At 36.6% G+C, this 17,190-nt stretch overlaps 1 protein-coding gene across 1 annotated transcript; it reads right to left on the minus strand.

The window, feature by feature from the left end:
• Positions 1-2,443: 2,443 nt before the first annotated feature.
• VCAM1 (vascular cell adhesion molecule 1) lies at positions 2,444-11,319 on the minus strand. Its single transcript, XM_082766170.1, has 7 exons — positions 11,198-11,319; positions 10,222-10,500; positions 9,189-9,506; positions 8,145-8,417; positions 6,418-6,684; positions 5,505-5,771; positions 2,444-4,876 (listed from the first exon to the last, which is right to left on the minus strand). The coding sequence occupies exons 1-7, from the start codon at positions 11,259-11,261 to the stop codon at positions 4,716-4,718; spliced, it is 1,629 nt and encodes a 542-aa protein (XP_082622296.1). The 5' UTR covers positions 11,262-11,319; the 3' UTR covers positions 2,444-4,715.
• Between the last annotated feature and the right edge of the window lie 5,871 nt (positions 11,320-17,190).

Consider the following 17,190-nt stretch of genomic DNA (forward strand, 5'->3'; position numbering starts at 1 on the left):
TTTCCTCATATGCTCCTTTCTGGTTCAATTATGACATACTTGTATACATTTCATTATTTCAAGGAAAAAAAGATGTCATTGTTGCCCCCAAGTCAAGTTGTAAAGTCACATTAAGTACAGAGTTCACATTCCTCTAGACTCACAGACCTTCTGACCCATCTTCTATTTATTTATTTATTAGTAAATCTTCAGTTAGTCCTGGCACAAATCTTAGGATTTAAATATCTGAACTTCTTCACTTTGCAAAAAGCAAAAGGTGACCTTGCACACGTAAATTTTCAGCCAACCAAAAAACCGTTCCCCTTGTTTCATTCACAACAAATCATAGACATATCAGACTCACCAAGAGGAACAACGAACAGAGTTAGCAAAAAAGACTTCACATCCCTGTATCTCAGTTTGGCCATTTTGTGCACTTCAACAGCATCAAAAGAACTACACAGGTGGAAAGGGCAGAGGGACATAGAGCGGATTCCCTGCTTTGTTGCCTGGTAGCTACCCAGTTACTCAGAACAATAAATTTTTACTAAGATGCCTGGTAGCTAACAGGAAAGCACATTACTCTTTTTACAAACATTTTGATATTTCTTTTAGCAAAACCTCATCACTCTGGTGGCAGGATATATAGCATGTGGACCTCAAAGACAGTGATGTTTAAAGACAGTTGGGCTGCACACAGACAACAAAAAAAGAGAGGGAGTTTCCTGATGTATCTGCTTCTCTCATTTCTTTTTTTTTTAAATGCAAAGCAGCTTTGAAACTGAATATACATGTAGGTTCAAAAAGTGTCAGCTTTTTTACTGGTCAGCTGAATGGTTACAGTAATATTCAGACTAGTTGTTATGACAAAGATTTAAATAATACAAAAGATGATACAGGGATTAAATGATTAGAAACATAATTAGTGTCAGTCAGTATGGTTTTATGGAATGTAGGCTACAACAGAAAATTTGTATTTAAGGTATTTGGACTTACGAGGCATTTGTGCCTCAGAACTCCTCTGAGGGACTCTATCCTATAAAGGATTGAGAAACTGTAATGGGAATAAGGAATTGAACAAGTTTCCACAGTGATTCTCTAACAACAACAAATATATATATATATATATATATAAAGTTAATGTAAAAAAGGCTGTTTATGTAATCAGAGCTGCAAACATTAGGAATAAACAAACAAAATCGCCTCTTGGAAAAGCAGCAACAGTACAGGAAAATCATATACAGGTCTTTTGTTGACACCTTACATCATACTTTGAAGTACTGGAAGGGATTTAGAAAAGAACACATGGTTTATTTATGTACTGCAGAAAAGGCCTTATAGACAAAGGTAGGCTTACAACAGCTCAAACAGCTCTAGTTTATCAAAGAGATGAGAGACAGCTTAATTACAGGATACAATTATCTTGTGAGAGGAAAGGCATAAAAGGCCAGACAAACTGAATTAGCACTTCTGTAATGGGATTTATTAACTGTTCCTTTCAGTATACCTACAAAATCATTTGAAAGCATTCTCAAAAAAGTTTTTAAAAGGTTAAAAACTTCTTCTGTTTGAGCTTTACATTTTAAGGAGGAACACGTTTCAAACTAGTTGTGGCGAGTGAGATGTTGTAATCACTTTCTAAAATTCATACTCATTAAATTTATAGCATCGACATTTAGCATTGCCCCACAGCATTTCTGGGATAAATTCTTGCTCAGAGGACACAAGGGAAGAGGTAAGATGAATGGGGGAAAAATAAAAGTCATCTCGCAACAGCACTTAGGTGCTTGTATATACTGTGAACCTGAAGGGAATTTCCAGGAAAAAATATACAAGCACCTAAGTGCTGTTGCGAGATGACTTTATTTCTCCCCCATTCATCTTTTACTCAGATGATACTCAGAGGTATCTTTTTATTCCTTCTAAGGGACTACGAAGAGGGAAAAACAGCACAGAAACTGCTATGCCCTTTCTCCAAGCAAGTCTGACCCACAGCCCATTCAGAAAAGGCCTAAGAAAGCAAGAAATGCCTTACCAGGTGTGACCACTGTGGCAGTACGTCTCCAGCAGTGAGAGACTGTTCTGGGACAGTATACAGACCTGGCCACTTTCTGCAGTGTATTCCCTGAAAAATTTCTGCCTATTCCCTTTATTATTTGCTTTTGGACATTTAGTCCATTATTTTTTCCTTTCCCATTTTGTGCCAATTGATACTGTCTTCCTCCTGGAGCAGCAGCTTCTACTTTTTTTCCTCCTTGCTGTGAGAAGTACCTTCTATTATTTGTGTTAACCTGGTCTACCTCTTGCTTGAGTGCCCTGCAGTTCTGGCATTGCATGATATAGCCACCAGCAGTTCTGCATCTGTTGTTTGTTATCAACTACCTTCACAATTTTGAAAACTTCGATCATATCTCTTCCTCCTTCAGAATTCCCTATCCAAACTGAAAAGTCCCATACATTTTAATTTTTCCTTTTTTTTTTTTTTTTTTTTTTTTTGTCCCCTAGGTCACCCATCATCTTAATCACTTTGGTTTCTTTACTTTTTATCTTCTACGTGTGCTACATCTTTATTGCAATACAGAAGCCAGAACTGTGCTCAGTAGACAAAATGTGTGTGCACTAAAGTTTCACACAGTTGAAAAATTATACTTTCTGGTTTGCTCACAAGCCAGCACAGAGACAGGCCTGACATTATTCTGAATAAATCTGCCTGGCACCACCTCCAAGAAATTTATGTCATGGGCCTGTCAAAGCTCTCCTCCTCCTCTGTCTTCAATCTTTTCTTCACCCTCCTACTGCACGCTCACATTCCTCCAAGCCAAGTCCACACTGCTCTCCCATTTTTCTGCTACACCCCCACTTTCCAAACCTCCCATTCCAACTGTAAATAAGCATAGGACCCTGCATGAACTGATTTACTGTGCACAAAACAGTGCAGAACATGTTATGAAGAAGACATGAGAGATCCGTACCCCACCTCACCCTGCAGCTAGCTCCCATGAGACATCTGCATTTGTACTGCTGTTGGTGGCAGCTGTTAGCATTTTTAAAGAATGGTAAATAATATAAAGAAATTCCTTTCACATATCTGTCAGATTTGGCGTATGCGAGTGTGTTTGGAGGAGCCAGGCCCACCTTCTTGTGCCTAACACAGTGCCTCAGGGCTGCTGGGCCTAAATGCGCTCCAATACCTCAGCACCTGCATGCGTAACCTCACTTTGTACCTCCCACAACTTTGCCTTCAGTGCTGAACATCACTGACCTAATGAGTCAAAGCAGCACTGCTGCCCAGGAGTAGAGATACAAAGGAGAATACCATTAAATGCCACCTCGCGCTCCCTCTCATCTTTGCCTGTGCACAGAGGGCCCACTGTTTTCACAGCCATTTTCCCAGCACTGGAGAGAGCACGTGGTGGAAAGGGGCACTAGCCAGGGTGAAACACACAGGCACAGGTTGTCTATTCAAAGGAAATCTGTCAGGCAAGTAATCTGATTTTCCACAGTGAGCAGCCTGGGAAGGGTATTGCTCCAGTAACCAACTCAACCCCTGTGGCTGAAGTTGCACAGATTTTGCCTCTCCCCACTTACATACACTCAGAGTTGCTCGTGCCTTTACAGAGAGAGCTTCCCCTGACACAACCTGCTATTGCTAATGACAGCAGTTTTCACTCGTTCCTTCCACAGGAACATGCCTGAGAACTGCACAAGTTTTCCCTCAATAACGCTAACCTACACCAAGATCTCTCTAAGTTTGCATACATCAGATGAAGTCCACAGATAGAAAGTAGCTACATTTTCAGCAGCTGATTTCCAAGTATAAACCATTGTGCTCTCCAAAAAATAAGCATTAGCAAAGGGGATATGGTAAGCAGGTATTCTGACATAATATTAAGCAAGAATTACTAGAGGAATCTAAAAGAAACCCAGCAACAGTATTATCTTGTAGTGGAAATCCGTAAAAGTATAGTTAATGGTAGCTTATACTCTAAATAAAGGGTCTGATTTGGTTCCTCAGGAAACAACAGAATACTACCATTAATTTGTGAATGACTGAATCCTACATAAACACCTTAGCTGTACTAAAACTAACATATAATCCCAGCCACTTTCTGAATAATATTCATAATAATATATTCACTAGCTAAAATACAATATTTCATGAACAAGTCTTCAGCTTGTAAATTAATTTAAAATAATTGAAAGCGTACAGCCCAGTGATTGTGTAACTTCTTTGGAGGTACAGAGTTTATGGTAAAATAAATGAAAAGAGAACATTTTCCAAACATTACCACAAGCAGAAAGATTATATTAAAAACAGTCACTCTGTGGAATAATACAAAATAAAATATCATCTGATCAGCTCAAGTAATGCTGATTTGTATTTCTGAATTAACAAAATCTATGTACAGTTGCAGAGACTGCAATTTTACAAACTGATATCCAGTTGAACATATTTATAACACAATTTATACACTATGTACAAACCTAGTTCTCCAAGGAACTCTGTTCAGCCTGCTTCGACATGGAAGTGTATTATCTGTTCTTAGGACAGGATGCTGGCCTTCCCTTTCATTTAAATACTGAAATTCTTAACAAGACTTGAAAAAATTTCCATTTGCTATCACATGATAGTGTTCTTAAATCACTTGTTTGTTACCAAATGTAGAGGAGTAGAGCCAGTCACAACAATAAATAACATTGCTTACTATGAACTACTTAGACTTATATTCACACAATCACACTTTCAGCCTCAGTGCTTTAACAAGACTGTAGGATCCATTTATCTTCGCTTTTCTTGACACGTAGATCAAAATTGCAACCACAGGTATCGCTATTGCTGTTGTGCAAGAGAATGCAATAATCAGTGGCATCATTTGATGTCTTTTTTCCAATTTTCCTGAAAATGGAGACAAAAGGAAAAAAAAGTTGTGTAAAAATTGATTCAAATGGATATACATGTATAACTAAAAGCAGAGCTATTAATGACCTTCATTGGAACACATTTTCTGTTTTCATGCACAAAGCACATTTCAAAACCTTTTCCTTATGTTTTTTTTTTTTGTTGTTTGTTTGTTTGTTTTTTTGGTTGTTTTTTGTTCATTTTCTTTAGTAACTTCATAGTACTACTTTAATTCTTGGCAGGTATCTTGGTCTTCAGTATGCTACGCATGTTCAGACCCATCTGATATAATCTACAATAAAGATTACCATGGAGTCCATAAAGAATACAAGAAGAACATCATGTGTAGTTCATGCAGGGGACAGAATGGAGCCAGAATCCACCTTTTTCTGGCCATATCCTTAAAGCTACTATGCCAACTCAGGTAGCAGAGACAACATCCATGCTGAAAAGAGGTTCTCACCAGCTGTCCTGTTTATTTATTTATTTATTTGTTAATGTTAAGTGCAGTATTTTTGTGAAATATCAGCTGTGAAAACTATCTGTGAACTAGTTTTGCTCACCTGGACACAAAATTCATTGGAAGGTGCAAACAAAATAAGTTTAAGGTAATACATTGACTTACCTGTAACAGCTATCTCTATCACTTTGATATTGTTTCCAACCTCATTGAAAACATCAAGCAAATATTTGCCTGTATCGTTTTTGGTGACATTGTAGAGTGTAAAGGTTCCATTCACTGATGGCAGAATAATTTCTCTCTCTTGGTGAACTTTTTTCAGGACCATCTGTGATGGTGGGTTACTGTATGTGCTACATGTTATAGTGACATTTTCTCCTTCTTTAACATTTTCTGATGGATATACTAACACGGTAATATTTTGAGGAGGAACTGAAAAGAAACACAACATACAAATTAGAAATAAACAGAAGAAAAAACAAAACAAAACAAAAAAACACACCAAAACTCACAAAGTATCAGCGGCTTGTATATGAGAAGTACTAATCCAGCTGATGAATTCACTACATTCTTCAAGCACATAGCTTTATAATATTAGACAGACACTACTCTGTCACAGGCTATCCCACACATACTTCATCCAACAGCAGTTGACAGAAAGAACATTTTGATGGGGTATTCTGTGTATCTTTACATTATATGGAGCCTTTTCTTCTCTTGTTTTAAATTCACTGTGTATTCATTTGAGTTCACAAAAGGACACAGACCAATAGATCCCAAGGTCCTCTTTCAATAGAAAAGAAGTACAAAAGGCAAAGAAGTTCTAAAATAACAGCTTTTCACCAGCTTCCACAATTTTAAATCCTGTTTTCAAAGTTGGGGGGGAAGTGGAAATATGAAATATTTTGAATAAGCAAATATTTTGTGCTCTGCAAATCCAGACAGAAGTTTTCATCACCACTAATACCCTACCACTTATGTCAAGAACCTGTGCAACTCATCTCAGTTTTTTAAAGACATTGTCATTCCATCCATCTAAACCAAATATTAACTCTGTACGGTAGTTATTTTAACTTACCTTTGACATCAAGTACTATGTGTTGAGACTGCTTTCCAAGTTTGTTAATGGATATGCATTCATATATTCCTGCATCCTTTAGTTGAGCCTTGTCTATGGTGTATTTGCCATCTTCTGTTTCAAGGGTTGTGATCACATCACCTGTTTTCTTCCTCAGGGTAATCTGAACAGCTGGAACATCTGCAGATGTGCAAGAGATGGTAACACTTTCTCCTTGCTTCACCACACTTGAAGGGAAAATTGAAAGTGTTGTATTTTTTGGTGGCGCTACAAGTAGAGAATAACAAAAAGACATAGATTAGTGCCAGAAACAACCCCTACATACTACTTCATTGTTATGTAATAAACAGCAGCAGGGCTTAAGCAGAGAAATCCACTTACTACTGAAATGAAACTGCAATCATTTCATATTGGTTGAGGAGTCAACATTTGGCATAGCTTAAATGGCAGTTGCAAGAACAGTCTACGAAGTTGTAGCTCAAAGGAAAGCCAAAAGGTGCACTGTAGTCTCCTCCACAGAAAAAAAAATTAGTTTGTATTTTCTCTTTGAATCTTTTGTATGCAGGTAACTGGATCCTACACCAAGAACTATTTGATGGAAAACACAGGCACTTCTCTGCATAGGTTCTTTGTCTCATGCATCACTCAAAGGAGTGATGAAAACTCAACTGACATGAAGAACTTCATATAAGCTATCTGTACTAAGGCAGATTTCACCCTTAATTATTTAAAGATACCTAAATGACAGTGGCGTTGGGGCCACCTTTTGTCTCCATTTTTTCTTGTCACGCAGGTGCCCCAAATATTGTAGAACTCTGCACCGAGTCTTCTACAACAGTTCAAGTAGGAAAAAATGTTTCCATACAACTCTCTGCTGAGAGTAACCCTCCTCACAAGATTATTTTAAGGAATAGTGTAGACACTGACAGTGTAGGCATGGAGCCTTACAGCAAGAGTTCTCCTTCTTCCATCTGTGACATTTGTAAATGGAACCAACTACCAATGTGCAGCAGAAAATAAGTATGGAAAAAGTGAAGTGACACTTAATGTGGAATGTGTCTGCAATCTATTCTAAACCACTTAAATATCATTAGTTATGTTAATTCTGCATAAGGCAAAAGTAATACTAAAGATAGAGGAGATTTTTATGAAATCAAGAACTGCTCACTCAAGTATTTCCTCATTTTGGTTTTGGTCTCAGATTTCATCCGAAACATTTGGCTCTACTAAAACAGCAGTAGCACAATAATCAGAACAACAACAACAAAATATAGTCCAAAGTAGTTTGTAGTACTATTAAATGACCACTAAGTAGTAGACAAAGTAGTACTATTAAATGACCACTAAATTTGCTCATCACTAAAACTACCTGTCCAAAGGAGACTGAGATGTTGCTGTGAAATTGCTACGGACTATTTCTACAGACTATTCCTACGGCTTATTTCAAGGAAATAAGTATCCCCCAAAACACCAGTTCTTCAGATTCTTTTATCACTTTGAGTGTTGCATTGCAGTAAACATACAGAGGTATGTATGTATAGCCTTAGAGAATTAGCTGAAAATTAAGCATAGAAATTAAAAGCATAGCCTTAAAGAGCATTAGTAAACTGTAAGTTAAATCCTGAATACGTAAGGAAAGCTTCTTAATTTCCTATATATCAGTATGTCAGCACACTCCAACCCAATACACAGACTGGTTACTGAATTAAATTCAAGTAGACTTGTACCTTGTATAAAAATGTCGACTGTTGCTTTTTCTGTTTTATTAGTTACAAGATTAATTACTTCACAGATGTACAGTCCTGAGTCAGTGAAACGAGCATGAGGAATAGAAAGGACATTGTTTTCTATAAAATGCTCAATGTTTCCATCAGCCAGATGTTTGCTCCAAACTACTTGTGCTGGTGGATTACTCTCAGTCACACAAGTGAGTTTTAGAGGGTTGCCTTCCACTGTAAAGTTGCTTGGAGATACAGTAATGATAGTATTTTGTGGACCAACTGGAAGAAAACAGAAGAAAGAAAAGGTCAACATGTTAGTGAAGAATGATATGTACATCTTTAACAGCAGCTTCTCTACGGGTGTGTTGCATGCACTACAAAGGAAAAATGAATAATGTGGATAGCATTAATGTAGTGGAGCACTTTTGCCAGACTTGATAAGACATTTAGTTTGCAGTTTTGAAAGCGAAGCTAGTCACAATATGTACCCATAGCTTAGTGTTTGTTTACTCTTACGTTTGTCTCCCTGTTAAGTCTATAAACCTGAAATTGCTAAGCATACCATGGCAATTTTAAAAATAATTGTTTTTCTGCATACTGTCATTTTTCTTCTGGTCTTCAACTTTCTGACTGAGCATCAGGGCCCAAGATATGAGAGTGACAGATGAGTTACCACAGGACAGATTAACTTCCGTCATGAACAACAGCAGGTGCTTAAGGCAATATGCACAAGCTTCTCAATGACCATTACTGAATAAAAACATTAAATTTCTATGCCCTGGCCTTTGAACATGAAACCATTATCTGTTCCACAAAGATGTTAAAAGACTGTGCTCAGAGATAACATTTAAGAAATAAAAGGCATATCCTAGCTTTGATATTTTTGCAATACAATTGCTACAGTTTAACATAGATCCTAGGCAATAGACTATATAAATACAAAGAAGTGCAGATTATTAATGATTTATAGCACAAACTTCATAAATCTATTTAATGAACCATAACATTAAACAGTATTTGGTATGAAAGCCCTGATATAAAAACACTTACAGTTTGCATTCAGTTTCAGAGAAGTAACTCTTTCTTTGGGCTCAAAGTCCATGGTAGCAATTGGCAATTTGGCCACACAAGTAATCTCTTTCCCAATATCTTCAGTTGTGGGGTTAAATGAGTATGTCACAGTTTTTGTTTCTTTATTTCTGCTGTCGTCATCCAAGAAATGTTTCTCATGAAGAGTGTGTCCCTCTTTCATTAAGAGTACTTCCAGGTGATCAGAAGGAAACACATCAGGAATTTTACAGACGACAGTGGCTGGTTCCCCGGCAACTAATGATGTGCTGATCTCAATGACAGGATCACTGGGGAAAGCTGTACGAAAAAAAACACTTTTCTTTAGTCTACTTGAGATTGGCCCTAGAGTCAACATAAGAGCAAGATCCAGACATCACACACCTTCAGTTTAGATGTGTTCAGAACATGACCTTATATCAACTCTATTACAAAACATACATTGAATACATACAGGTCTTTTATAAGCAGTTCACACAGGTAATACATTCGTAAAGTTGTTGAAATATACAGATGAGTTAATAAAATCCAACAAGGCACCTAGGCAGTGGTATAGCTACCTAGGTAAACAGAGGCATCTGACAAGTTTAGACATCTGGATCATCCCTCTGCAAACTGCAAAGACTTTGATTAGGTGTTTTGCACTTATAGCTTTCCCATATAAGTCCATCTCTACCATGCTGATTTTTTTTTTCTTGTGTTGTTTTTGTTTTGGTCCAGCACTATAAAAGTTTTGGGGAGTCTATGCTCTGGCTTTCAAGTATTACCAACAATAAAAACAAATAAGAGCAATACATACTATCTTCAAGATAGAAAGCTAAGCAAAAAGGGGCTGAGAACACCCTGAACAGACAGAGGAATTTTTACAAGGAAACATACGTTGAGCTTTATCAGACTCCTTATTCTATCATTATCAGTTAAATACCAGCTGCAATGTCTAAGAACAATTAATCTTTTTTTTTTTTTTTTTTCTAAATGAATGAGTACTACCTAAGTAAAAGTAGCTTTTACTTACAGTAAAGTTCAACTTTGATACTCTTCTCCTTTTTCCCTTTTTCATTGCAGAAGGCAGTACACAGGTAATCATTAGAATTCTCAACACTAACTGGATTCATAGTCAAGGTAGAGTATGTCCCGTAGTTGTTCACTGTTCCTCCAAGAGGGTGGTCCATTTGGGTTCTCCATGAAAAACTTGGTGATGCACAGCCAGTAGTATTGCATGTGAGTACGAGCATTTCTCCAATCTGTACAACAATTCTGCTAGCAGGTATAATCTCCATTTCAAAGGCTTTAACTACAATAGGGAGAACATACACAAACTCAGTAGCATTCTCAACATTTATTTCCCCTCTTCTTCTACTGTGACATGAGCTTATTATTTTACAAGTTTACAATTGTGTTGAGGTTAAATTAACAGATGATACAATGGTTTACATTTCCAAAATACCCCATAAAAATCACTATTTTTGTCATAGTTAACACAGATTCAGATGATCCTAACAGGTAGTTATGATGAATAAAAAATGCATAAAACCAATGTGGTCAATGAAAATAAATGCATTGGTACAATATAACTTTTCTACCAGGTGGATCTAGTTCTAAACCTTTGTAACATTTGTGGGGATGGATGGTAAATAAGATAGTAAGGACAACTGCAGAATTGCTTTCAACAGGGCATTTAGTACCAAGCTTGACTGGTACTGTCAGGTATGACAGTAAAAACCAGACATACAGTGATGTACTGCAGTTGTCTCCAAGACTGTCTTTTAGCCAAATTCAATAAGAGTTATTGTGGAGCAAAGAACAGCTCAAAATAAATGCCAAAAATAAACTTATTGACATTTTGAAAGAACTACTTAATTGACAGTTGTGTTCACTGGAATGTAAAAGCAAACCGAACAAAGAGAGAGAACAATAAAACAGTAAATTGTAGGTCAATTTACAATTAAGAAAATTGAAAGCAAATGAAGAAACAAACCTTCCCAACTTACCAGTTATTAACACATACAAAATAATTAGCACAGCTTGGTTTATTCTTCCCATCTTTTTTAACATTTAGAATTGCTGTTACTAGGCAAAAAAAAAAAAAAAAAAAAAAAAAAAAAAAAAAGCCTCGCTTTATTTTCTGTGAAGAAGCACAGTGAGAGCCTGCTGCTCTGCAACTGTTTATGATAATCGCTGCAGTGAGCTCTTTATAAAGGCTCTTGAAGTGGAGCGGGAAATCCCATGATGGGGAAATCCAGGGTAGGGAGGAAGAGATCCGTGCAGGGCTGTGCCAGCAGTCTCAGCGCCCTCTGCTGCTTTTTTAAATGCAAAACTTAAAGCGCAAGAAAATAAATATTAACACTTGTAATGGAGTTCCTAGAACACTTTAAAAAAAAAAAAAAAAAAAAACAGTCAATATCTGATCTGGCATATGACTGATAAAATGAATGGATGTGGGTAATTATGTGTAAGAAATGGAACTATATCTGAGATGGAGAAGTTATTCAGGTTTGTTTTTAGAGCAAACATTTTTATAGGACTGAGTCATTGGAGAAAACTTGAGAGTCAAAACTGAGCCAACTGGAGAAAACAATGTTCTTTGATGAATAATTTTACCTAGCTCAGTATTTCTTTTGAAAACTACTAGCACTCCCAGAGGTGATGCTACTCATGTTACTAAGTATTTTTGATCCTTAATAATGAAGTCAGCCAGCTAACAGAAGTCTGCAGATCTAGCTTGCTCAGCTTGAATTAAGATCATCATGTTCAGACAAACTGAATGAACTCATTTTCTAAATTCTACTTCAACAATGTCCCTAAAATGTCCCTCTTTCAAGATGCTACTGCTCTGTATTACATTACTGATATGCCTCTCAGGTCTCTCATGTCCCATTTCTATATAACTGAAGTACAGAAGTTGAAAATATGCAGATCAAGGATTATCTTCAGTGTTAGACATCTAATGGATATACAAATGCAGTTGGGAACAAAGACTATCTGAGGACTACTACTTCTGGCTAATAAAGAGACAATATTAGGAAAAAATAAAATTACATTTTCTGCATGTAATTCTAAATTAGGAAATGCTATGAGTGCAAAGAATGGATAAAGGTTTCCAAACCTCAACAACTTGGGTAGTTCATATTGTTCAAACATGCATCACTAAACAAAAGCAGCAAGAAATTCTATGTAAAACATACATGTTTTAAAAATGTTTCTGACAAATCATTTGGTATGCAAAAATTTGACTATTTGATATCTATGAAATATTGTCATCATGAAGCATATTTTATAAAGGACATAAATTCAGCTATTTAGTAAATGAGTAATAAATTGGAAAAATGAAGGCTGAAGAAATAATGCTGTCAATGCTGAAGAAATTTAATTGCTGAAACATTTGTCCTACATCAACCTAATCCTTTTTGAGCCATGCATATTTTATGGTCATTAACCTAATGCTAGCTCTAAAATCTCGTATTCGGGTGAGATTAGTACTGGAAGATGTAAAGCTCCTGCTGGCCTACAGGCATGATGTCTTCTTCAGATTAATTTTTTTTTTTTTTTTATGATTTTTCTCTGACTATAGTTTCCACTACATTTATATCTTTGTCCAGGTATAGCCCGACTGGAAAAGCTACTTGGGTAGATAATGATAGGACAAGGGGGAATGTTCTTAAACTTAAAGAAGATAGATTTAGACTAGATATAAGGAGGAAGTTCTTCACTGTAAGGGTAGTGAGGCTCTGGAACATGTTGCAAAGAGAAGTTGTGGATGCCCTGTCCCTGGAGGTGTTTAAGGCCAGGCTGGATGGAGCCTTGTCCTACCTGATCTAGTGGGTGGCATCCCTGTGCCTACGGCAGGGGGGTTGGTGTTAGATGATCTTTAAGGTCCCTTCCAACCCAAGCCATTCTATGATTCTATAGAAACACCGAAGCACAATGTAGTAACTACATTCATGACTCTGTCAAAGATCTTACACGAGGCAAAGTAAGAAGCATTGGACATTTTTTCCCCCCTTTATATACTCTTCATGAACTCAAATATAAAAGGGATGTAATAATTGTGGGAAGTTAGAATTGTAATGTCAGAAAATGTCTTCAAACCAGTAATAATTAATAGCAATAAACAGAAGAACCCAAGAATTATGTAGAAGACAATAAACAGGGAAATACGAAAAAGCTAGGAATGCCCAAACAAAACTCACTAAAGCTAAAACTGTCACAGTGGATTCTCCTATAATTTTTATTAGAGGAGGAGGAGGAAGACAAATAAAAATTCTCGTAAGTCTCAGAAAATGCAAGAAATGGACTGTTCTGGAAGTATTGTTTATCAAATTCTGTAAACAAAAATCTGACCAGAGAAAAAAGTGGGAACTATATTCTCCTACTTAAGTTGCAAATAAATACTTCTTAATCACAGCCAGAGAGAAATAAGAGATAAAAAATTTGTTTTGATTGCTTAAATAATCACAGTCTAAGCTGAGGGAGAAAAGGCAAACTTTCCCTATTTCTGGGAAATCCATTTCTAGACACAAGAAGATATAAACATAGAAGGCCATATCCGCATGCTGGAAAAACTGTAATCAAACCTTTAATCAGATAACTCAGAATAGGAAATAACTCTGATATGGCTCCCACTAAATTAAACTGGACAGCTGCCATTAACTGGAGTTGGATCCTTACCAGAGGGACCTACTATACTGAGTGATCAAGTTTAATCAGACAGAATAGGTAAGAGCAAGATGAGCCAATACATGTTCAGATTCTAGATCTGTCAGGAAATTCAGAAATTTCTTAAAATGTACTTTATTGTTGTCTCTGTTATCCTCAACATCAACCTGCAAATAGGAAAGTGGATATCCAGTTTGCTTGTTTTCAGAACTGGCTGTTCTGTTTGAAAACAGACAGAAAGCAGCTGACAAGTTTTAGGGGTTGACAAGAGTTCAACTCCAGCTTTTCAAATGGCACAGTGGAGGATGCTGGTGATAAAAAATAGAGGATGCATCTAGATTCACAAGCATTATAGGATCAACTGGAAGAAATTCAGACACACGCAGAGCATAATGAACACTGGAATGTAACCAGTATTAAAAATAATAATAATAATATTGCTAAAGACACAAAAGATTGAAAGAATTAAGCACTGGGATGTAAATAAATGTTTTCCCAATACATCTAGTAATCAAAAGAGACTTTTCTCAGGCTTTGGTGGACAAACCAAGATAAAACAAATGTGTGTCTCAGAAGGCAGTTTGGAAATACTGAACACATCATTTTTGGCCTGGCATCAAAAAAAACAAATGTCCTCCAGGAAACCGAAACTTAGTTATGACCTCTTCTGGAACACAGGACAAGAAAGCCACGTCAGAACTTTTCTAAGCATTTGCTTTAATTCATACTTCTACAATCATGTTAAATATCTAGAAACAAATTTCACTTAATTTCCTCTAGTCAAAGAGAGATCACAAGTTCTCGATGCCTTAAATGAACTAACATATAATAATGAACAAAATGTGCATTATGCAGGAAGCTAGTTATCCAACATTTCAAACCCTCTTTCTGCATTTCTGATGTCCTGAACTGCGTGAAGGAAAGCTGAAAGGCTAAGAGTAATGCTGAATCTGGTCTCCTAATACCTTCACCACTGATTTTGTGATTTACCGCCAAGAGGGTTAATCCTTCTCTTTTGGCATAGGGGATTTAAAAAAAAAAAAAAAAAAAAAAAAAAAAAAAAAGAGTTAGAAGGAAACTGGCCTGATTTCACTTTCTGTTTCCTGTGCCAGTTAAAAATACTATGTAGTGCTTCAGCACAATCTCTGCATCTAGAGCCACCGCTTGGGATTTCTACTAAAAAATACGTACTGCTGGAATAATTATTTCTATATATGGCCCCAACACAGAAAGATATGCAAGCATATTTATTACTAAGCATCTTCAGTAAGTATGATCAAGTAATTACATGATCAAGTAATTGAAGAAACATGAACCTGGAGGACACGTATGAATACTGCTGACCTATACAGCAGGCAATGATATGGTAGCTTCAGCCTCTCAGTGCTCAGTAACCTCAATAGACTGTTATATGGGTTATATACCATTTTTCTTTCCTCAGTGCCTACTGGCTTTTTGGTTCCCAGTACTTTCCTGACCCTTTGCTTTCCTTAACTCCCTTCACCTTCTTTCTTATCACCTGGCAATAGTACAAATTCTGTATAACCCCAAGATGGGGAGGAGAGCATCACTGACTCCCCATAATTTTCATCTCTGGATGAAAAGGATGGGATCTACTTGCAGATCTATTTAAAGGATTGTGCTTGTTTCAGGAATTGTAACTTTGTTCCTAGTTACAAAAAGAACACCAACGCCTTACCCTGTAACCCACATCACACCTTACAATTGTACTCCACATCTAACTTGTCATCTATTGAAGAAAGGTAAAAAAGAAACAACTTAAAGATTTATCATCTGCTTCTTTACCTTTTCTGGAATTTCTGAAATACTGTCTATTAAAAATCACCAACAGCAACTAAAACATATGCATTGACTTCCTTCGTTATCTTTCTCAGGCACCAGCTCACCAGCTATGACAATTCCTGTTTGATTAGTAACTGCACAGCAACTAAAAACACCCAAAATACACAAAAAATATCAGATAACATAAAAACACAAGTGTGTTATCATTTGCATAGACTACAAAATAGCTAATATCTTATTCTCTTCAGAGGCATTGTCTGTTTCATTTCACAGAAGAAACAAAAAGTTCATTATGAAGTAAATCGCAGCTACTGAAAAGAAAAGTCCCTACTTTTGATCTTACTCAGTTGTTGCTGCCAAAAAACAAGCTGTGGAAATCCCAAATCTTATTTCTGAAAATAAAGAAAAAAGTTTTTTAGATCCAGCAGGGCTGGAAGTGAAACTGTTGGCTAACCTTTAAACCCACACATTCCTTAAAGTATTAAGCAAAGTACTGGAAGTAAAACTTAATCAGTTTGAGTAGCTGAGCACCACTCTTCACGAAGACATATGTTAAAAGAAAAAAAAAAAAAAAAGAAAAGAAAAAAAAAGTTCCCCTTTTGAAATACACCCTGGTAAATACACTCCAGTATATATCAAGAACCAAATTCAAGTACACCCTTGGAGTTTTCAAAATGTTTTTGTGACTGTAGAAGCTCAGACCTGTTTTGAGCTAAATGTACTGAGATATATCCAAGTCATTTGTTCTCACTGGAATTGCAACTTTTCAGACAAAACTAATTCAAAATGGTCAGAGTAAAGAAATAAAGTGGAATTTGGGTAAAAGTGCAGACACTGGCTAGGACCTGGGATATGGTAAGATAAAGTAAACCAAAACATTTAATGAATACAACTGAGTTACTTAATTCTCCCAGCAACCCATGTGAAATCCCAATACCAGTAAATCAGTTGTGTACATCGTTAAGGCCAGCACTTCACATCATTAGATTAAATCAGTCAAGAAGAGGGTAGAGGAACACTTTCAACCAACCTCCATTATTAATTGCCAGCAGCTCCTCCCCAAGGCACTTGTAGATACCAGACTATGGGAAAACAGAGATCAGTCACTTCCCTATTTCCCATCTCGTTTCTGTCCTTCAGTCATGAGGACAAGTATGTCCCTACACAGCCAGAAAGAAAAAGGGTAACGATGAGAGCAAGTTCTGTAACAGATCATTCCAGGTGGATCAGAAGCGAAATAGACACATCAGAAACAAATGAAGAACTTTGACTCTCCCTAGACAGACTACTGATAGCTGCACCGCTACTAGCTGATTATCTGTCCTGAAACTTGTCTATCACAAACTATATTCTTTATTCTTTTATGATAGTTCTTACTCTGAAGAGCTGTGTTCAGCGATATAGATATTATTTTTGCTGCACCGTGTTATATAAATGTTACCTTTGTAATCCCAAAGTAGACCACCTCACTAGCAGTATTGTACAGATATCACAAAGACTTAACATTGCATGATTCAAGAATCAT

The sequence above is a fragment of the Aythya marila genome (assembly GCF_965140915.1).
Source record: "Aythya marila genome assembly, chromosome: 8".
Classification (NCBI taxonomy): Eukaryota; Metazoa; Chordata; class Aves; order Anseriformes; family Anatidae; genus Aythya; species Aythya marila.